Source organism: Vespa mandarinia, chromosome 4, assembly GCF_050613455.1.
Source record: "Vespa mandarinia isolate Hongniang chromosome 4, ASM5061345v1, whole genome shotgun sequence".
Classification (NCBI taxonomy): domain Eukaryota; kingdom Metazoa; phylum Arthropoda; class Insecta; order Hymenoptera; family Vespidae; genus Vespa; species Vespa mandarinia.
In genome coordinates this window covers 2,435,001-2,442,500 of record NC_140813.1, presented here as the reverse complement: position 1 = coordinate 2,442,500, position 7,500 = coordinate 2,435,001, and the positions used below count along the sequence as shown (strand labels likewise).

At 34.4% G+C, this 7,500-nt stretch overlaps 1 protein-coding gene across 4 annotated transcripts in view; it reads left to right on the top strand.

Moving 5' to 3' along the window:
• LOC118450087 (uncharacterized) overlaps window positions 1-7,500 on the top strand; it is a 23,636-nt gene that overhangs the window by 15,661 nt on the left and 475 nt on the right. For 2 of the 4 annotated variants that reach the window (XM_085656550.1, XM_035885524.2), the window contains 9 exons: window positions 2,587-3,017; window positions 3,694-4,180; window positions 4,259-4,808; window positions 4,913-5,232; window positions 5,396-5,622; window positions 6,028-6,165; window positions 6,273-6,572; window positions 6,772-6,930; window positions 7,471-7,500. The exon at window positions 7,471-7,500 is cut by the window's right edge and continues 475 nt beyond it. In XM_085656550.1, the coding sequence (XP_085512676.1) occupies window positions 2,587-3,017; window positions 3,694-4,180; window positions 4,259-4,808; window positions 4,913-5,232; window positions 5,396-5,622; window positions 6,028-6,165; window positions 6,273-6,572; window positions 6,772-6,930; window positions 7,471-7,500 (2,642 nt within the window). Of the gene's footprint in view, window positions 1-2,586; window positions 3,018-3,693; window positions 4,181-4,258; window positions 4,809-4,912; window positions 5,233-5,395; window positions 5,623-6,027; window positions 6,166-6,272; window positions 6,573-6,771; window positions 7,012-7,470 lie in introns of all 4 variants that reach the window. The other 2 variants (XR_004840578.2, XM_035885526.2) reach the window with 2 other exon arrangements.

Here is a 7,500-nt window from a genome sequence, read left to right as displayed (position 1 = left end):
CTATTATACATATACATATATATATATATTTCTAAACGATATAATTTCTCTATTGGATTATTTATCGATCGTTATTATCTCGCAAAAAAATAACAATTCTATTTTAACGATCTTATAACGATTTAAATTATTAAATTTGATTACTTTTATTTTCAAACATTCATAGTTTTAATAATAATTAATTTTCATATCTCTCATGTCGATTAATAATTTTTCAAAAATTATCTTAATTGATTTAAAGTATAAAGGAAGTTCTATTATGTATACATATATATATATATATTTCTTTTTTTTTTTTTTTTGAATGATTTAATTTCTCTATTGGCCATTTATTGGTCCTTACTGTCTTGCTCGAAAGCAAGCCTGTTCCCGACCGCTTCGTCGGGGTCCTCCGAGTACCGGTTTCCTTTTAACGTTCTCTAACTCTCTTATATTCTTCTTCGGTTGCCTTGCTTTCTTCTATTTCTTTTTAACTGAGGTGAAAAGTGAGAAAGAGAAAGAAAGAGAAAGAGAGAGAAAGATAGAGAGAAAGATAGAGAGAGAGAGAAAGATTGAGAGAAGGTGAACGAAGAAAGACATTGGTACGTGGATCACGTGGCTTCTACAGGTATTTATAGCATCGTGGTAGAACCTGCAAGAAGAAGAAGAAGAAGAAGAAGAGGAGGAGGAGGAGGAGGAGGAGGAGGAAGAATAAAGAAGAGAAAAAGGAAGAAGTAGAATTTTGACGGCGAACTCGTACCGATCGATAGCGTTTTTCATTGAAGCGTATCACCGGATCGAATGGGATCGCCATTTTGGAGAGAATTTTTTCTCTTCCCCAGCCCACCCCTACCACCCCCTCTCTTTTTTCTTGTTCTTTTTCTTTTTCTTTTCTTTTTTTTTTTTGTTTACTTCCTCATTACTTTTTTCCTTTCGTTACTTTCTTTAAGATCAATTCATGAAAGAGTACATAACATTCAATACGAATTGTTTTAATCTAATTTATACAATGAACGATATTCTTCATAATTAACTATAATGAAAATCTTTTAATCGAGAAAAATATAAGTAATAATTATACATGATATGTATATGAATAAATATATATGTATATATATATGTATATATATATATATTTTTTATATTTTATATATAATTAAATATGTTTATATGAAAGTAATTGATTTCTTCTTTTTTATTTTTTTATTTATTTATTCATTTATTTATTTATTTATCTTTTTTTTTTTTTTTTTTTTTTTTTCTTATAATTATATATTCATCACTAGAAGAAAATATCAGTTTAATAACATAAAGCAATTTAATATGTAAAAATTTATAGAATCCACAGTGAATTTATAGAAATTCCAATATTATTGATAAGAAGTTGAAAATTTTTCAACTCGATTAACATACGAATTAACAATTTAATGAGCCTAGAGAAATATTATACATATTGTCGGGTTCGTAAATAAGCGTGTTTTTTTATTTATTTATTTATTTATCTATTATTATTTTTTTTTTTTTTTATTATTATTTTCTTCTCTTTCCTTTTCTTTTTTCTTTTCTTTCTATCACGTATACGTTCGATAATTCCGTTCGAATCGCATTACTTTTTCTTTTTCTTTTTTTTTTTTTTTCATTCTTGATCCAAGATAATTGAGAAAAAGTCTTTCTTTAATCACGGTTCGATCACTTCTTCCAATAATCTCTCATTGCTATTGGCATAATATAAGGTATCATAAAAAGTTTTGCGTCCTCGTAATTTCCTAACTTCCTGGTTTCCGCTTCAACGGCTCGACAACATATCGAGCCTCGTGTCCTCGTCCTGCATTCGCTGACTACACACGTTTGATGTCAAAGTCAATACTACTAGGTAGATATATATATATATATATAAATATAAATATATATATATATATATATATGTATATACACATACACCTACATATATACGTACGTACGTATATATATGCTAGCATTGCGTTCCTAGAATTTCTCTATAATTCATTTCGACGATGAATAATATTTTATTCATAATTTATTCGTAATTAATTATCAAACCTGATATCATTAATAGTAACGTAGAAAAACAAAAAAAGAGAGAGAGATAGAGAGAAATGTGAAAATAAAAAAGAGAACTTCTTCGATAAAAAATCCGATCGATTAATGTATATCCAAGAGAAAAAGAAAAGAAGAAAAAAGACGAGGGGGAAAAGAAGGTCAGGTCGATTTAAAAAAAAAAAAAAAAAAGAAAGGAAAAAGAACACGAAAAAAGAAAACGAAAAAGAAAAACAACAGAAAGAACAAAAAAAAAAAAGGAATTAATAGCTACCACCATCGCACCACCATCATCGTCATTACCTTACGGTATACGCGGATTTTCAAGGTCGCTCGTAAATTCTATTAGAGAAACGTGGATGTTAAGAGGTACTCTAACCGTCATCGTTATTCCGTACGATACGCTCGTAAAGACCTTGTAGAAAAGATAAAGATAAAGATAAAGATAAAAATAAAGATAAAGAGAGAGAGAGAGAGAGAGAGAGAGAGAGAAGGAAAGAAGGAAAGAAAGAAAAGCAAAATCAAATTGATCTATTCTGTGATCCACAGATCGCGATAAAACCGAGGATGATCGTGCTACTACTCCGGAATCATTAAGGAGCAGTAGTCCAGCACCATCTCCACCACCTGTACCATGTCAATCGACGAACAACACGCCTTCGAGTACACCACCGAGGCGCTTCATTTCCAGTATCCTTGGTGGGGACGTACCCTATGGGAGCAGAGGTCATGTATTAACTCGCGCCGAACGAAAGGAATATAGTACGCCACCTATCATTCCAACGCCATCCGGAGATGCTCCGCAATTTATCACAAAAACGGAAAAGCTCGTATTGCCGAGGCCGCCAACCCCACCTAAGGTCCCACGTGTCGAACCACCGACCAGAGTTTCCGTGATTCAGAGGGTACCGCATCAGAGTCAAGGTAACTCCAGAAGGGAAGAGAAGATCGAAGTTCCTCAAAGTCAGGAGCCTGAGCAGGTGCGTCCACTCAGAAAAAAAACAAAAAAACAAAAACAAAAAAAAGAAAAGAAAACAAAAACAAAAGAAAAAAGAACAAAAACTGGTTTCTTTCACAAATACCATACATACATACATACATACATACATACATACATACATACATACATACATACATACATACATACATACATACATACATACATACATACATACATACATACATACATACATACATACATACATACATACATACATACATACATACATACATACATACATACATACATACATACATACATACGTACACACATACATACATACATACTTACATACGTACATACATACATACGTACACACATACATACGTACACACATACATACGTACACACATACATACATACATACATACATATGTACATAGAAAGAGATTTTAAGAGCGAGATTTAATCGTAAATTTTCACATTAATAAATCTTCAAAGAGTATCAGACTTTTCGTAATTTTCTTTTTACTTTCATTTTCTTTTTCTTTTTTCTTTTCTTCTTTTCTTTTTTCAAATTATCAATCATCGTTAAAATTATTAATCAATCCGTAAATAAATCGATCTCGTGCTTAATACAGTCTCGATTAATTTCATTATCAAATGAGAATATTTAAAGAGAAAGATTAAAAAGCAACGTACGTTTATTATTTCAGGAACAGCCGATAGATTATGCGGTACCGAAAAGAAAGGAAGAGGACGACGAGAGAGGCCGCGAGACTGCAAAAGTATCGCGCACGATATGTAATTCTATTGCTAGACCATTGCTAGCTATGAGGCTTTCTGGGCCGCAAATTGTTCACACAGCAGCAGGACTTGGAAGAACCAACAATTCTGGAACGAACAATGGTTCTTCCAGTTCTAATTCAAATTCTAATACTAGTAATTCGTCTTCCTCGGCGTCATCGTCATCCTCGAACACGGGTAATTCGTGCAGTTATTCCGGAGGTGGTACCTCAGGAGGAGGGGGTGGTGCCGTAGGTGGGGGAGCTGGAGGAGGAGGAATGAATCCAGGTGGGAACGGGGGCCGGGGCAATTATGCCCCAAGTTCACCACCTACTGGTTCCTTACCACCGTTTTACGAGTCCCTTAAAGGTGGCAACAACCTAGCCAATTTCGCGAACCAATATACGACCAGTCAAGGTATATCAATGTTTCAATTTAAATATATTATGTCACGTTATTATAACAGATTTATTAATTTCTAGTATGATATTTCAGGTAATAGCTACCTCACACCTACTCCAGCGATAGGGATGGAATGTGACACGGGACAACAAGACGTTAATTCGCAACATGCTCAATACAGTGCTCAAGAAGGGAAACAGTACTCCTTACTTCAAAATGTTTGCGCATCTTATGGTTTGGCATTGAAGGAGGAAGAGGATCTATCCGCTTATAAGATTCAACCTAATGATTTGTTATCTGGTCAATATGGTGCATATGACGTCACGGAAAACGGAATGATGGTCGATATGGTGACCGGTGCCGTTGTCGATCCATTGCAATTTACAGCTACGTTGACGTTCAGTTCGCCGTCCGATCATACGGCATTGTTGGAAAGTCTTAACGATGCCGCAGATTTATTTTTACCTAAATTACAAGCCGGAGATGGAGGTAACGATCTACTCGAGGACTCGTTACATTCCCCAGCCTCCGCTGGGAGCGGCATAGTTCAGGACTCAGGTCAAATGACCACGCCCGTAGAACCCAGCGTAGACCCTTTTCCTGAGCATAGTATAGCCTTAACGAGAGGCTTCGATGCATCAAGGTGAGTGAGTCTTGGAATAACTATCGACGACGAAAGGTGTTATAACGGGCGGAAAAGCAAAAGCAAAATGAAAACAAAAACCTTACGGTTTTGGTACGTTTCAGACATTACAATGGAACGCCGCAACACTTCAATACCAAACTGGTTGGTCTTACATATGCAACCGGGGAAGCTGGTTATCAACCACTAGCTAAGGAGCGGCCAGAGCTGGCGTTGCATTTAAATCAAAATCATCAAAGCCAATCGGAACCTCAGTTACAACAATTACAAATTCAAGTACAGTTACAACATCAGCAGCAACAGCAGCAGCAGCAGCAACAACAACAACAACAACAACAACAACAACAACAGAATAATATGTCGCCTCATCATTCGCAACAACATCAGGGATTATTGAGCCCTGGTCTCAGTTTTGTTGGTAGTGGTAAGTTTCTATATATACATATATATATATATATATATATATATATATATATATATATATATGTGTGTAGTGATAAGTTATAGACATATATATACATATAAAAAATATATACTATACGGATATCTTCTATTTTTATAATACTTATCTCTTTCTTTTTCTTAAGGATTGGAATTAGATTCCGGTAGCAGCGTTGGAGGTAGTTTACCAAGTCCCGGTGCTACGAGTTGTTCCTTGGATGGTGCATCTACCAGCACATCTCCGTCATGTGCATTAATGGAACATGCCCCGAGTCCACCAATAGGCGTATCGAATGGTGTGAATAATAGTCAAGTTAATGGACAAGTCGCCGAGCCGCCTCTATCTCAACGGGTCGGTGTACTACAGCAAAGGGTAAGCACCACCAAATTGATCGAGGCAAAAGCATAATTTTGAATAATCCATCAAATGTATTTTCCCATTTGATTTGTAATACATAAACACAAATGTATGATAATATTTTTTTACAAATTATCCATTTTATTATATTGCTCGGTAATAGATCTTTATTACAACGTTCATATATTTGTTGTAATATACGACATATTTTTTATCGTAGTTTTTTCTCTCTCTCTCTCTCTCTCTCTCTCTTTCTTTCTTTCTTTCTCTCTTTCTCTCTCTCTCTTTCTCTCTCTTTCTTTTTTCGTCGAACGATTCCTATGCAATGCCAATCAACTTGAGTGCTTCCTACTGTATCACTTCGTCTCGATTGAACAAATTATCTTTCGATCGATTAATTGAATCATTTTAATTTTACAGTTGGGATTACCGGGTGATTGCCAATTGGAATTTGTTAATGGCGGTCATGGTATAAAGAATCCATTAGCTATCGAAGGACAAAGACAGGCTACTACCAGTCGTGAGGAGGATAGAGCGACTCGACCAACATCCGGAAAGGTATGTTTATTATCTACACCTACATGTTTATTATCCATTCATATTATTCCATTTTTCTTATTCGACGAATAATAGATATTTAACATTTATCATCACTTTTTCATTAGGAGGACGGACCAATACGTTTCACCTGTCGCGTTTGTAGCAAACAATTCAACTTACAACGGCTCTTAAATCGACATATGAAATGTCATAGCGACGTTAAACGTTACCTTTGTACATTCTGCGGTAAAGGATTTAATGACACTTTCGATTTGAAAAGGCATACAAGAACGCATACAGGTGTGAGGCCGTACAAATGTAATCTATGTGAGAAAAGTTTCACCCAAAGATGCTCCCTCGAAAGTCATTGTCTAAAGGTTCACGGAGTACAACATCAATATGCATATAAGGAAAGACGTACTAAGGTAAAATTATGAATTATTTAATTGTCATATAATAAAATTCATTAATTTTGCAAATAATATGAATTTCGATTGTGATATCGTTTCATTATTTTTCTTCTTCTTCTTTCTATCTTTTTTATTTTATTTTATTTTCTTTTTTTTTTTTTTCTTTTTTTTTTTTTCTTTACTTTACCTTTCTAAAATATTCCTTTTGTTATAGGTTTACGTATGCGAAGAATGCGGTCACACTACGCAAGAACCAGAAGTACATTACCTTCATCTGAAAGACAAGCACCCGTACAGTCCAGCTTTATTAAAATTTTACGATAAGCGCCACTTCAAGTTCACTAACAGCAATTTCGCCAACATGTTGCTACAGGTGCGCACGTAGACACTCTCGATACGATTTTGTCCCTAAGAGGAAGAAAATAAGGAGAGAAAAAAAATGGAAAAAGGAAAAGTAAGAAACGCAAAAAGTAATTTAAAAAAAAAAAAGAAAAAAGAAAAAGGAAAAAAGAAAAAGCATGTAAAAGAGATATATTATTAAAAAACAACACTATCTATACATACATATATATATATATATATATATATATATATATATATATATATGTGTATGTATATATGTATATATAAGATTTTAAGCATAATAAATAATCGTTTAAAAAAAGAACATTACCGATAGGTAAAGAGAAAGAGAGAGAGAGAGAGAGAGAGAGAGAGAGAGAGAGAGAGAGAGAGAGAGAGAGAGAGAGAGAGAGAAATTAATTTCCTATATATTCTTGAAATAAAAAAGGAGAGAATGAGAGTGAGAGAGTGAGAGAGAGTGAAAGAGAGCGAGAGAGAGAGAGAGAGAGAGAGAGGGAGAGAAAGAGAGAGAGAGAACAAAAAATAGTTCTTCATCGTGTAACCTCTTCAGGGTGGCATGCTACAACGAGACTCAAGGATT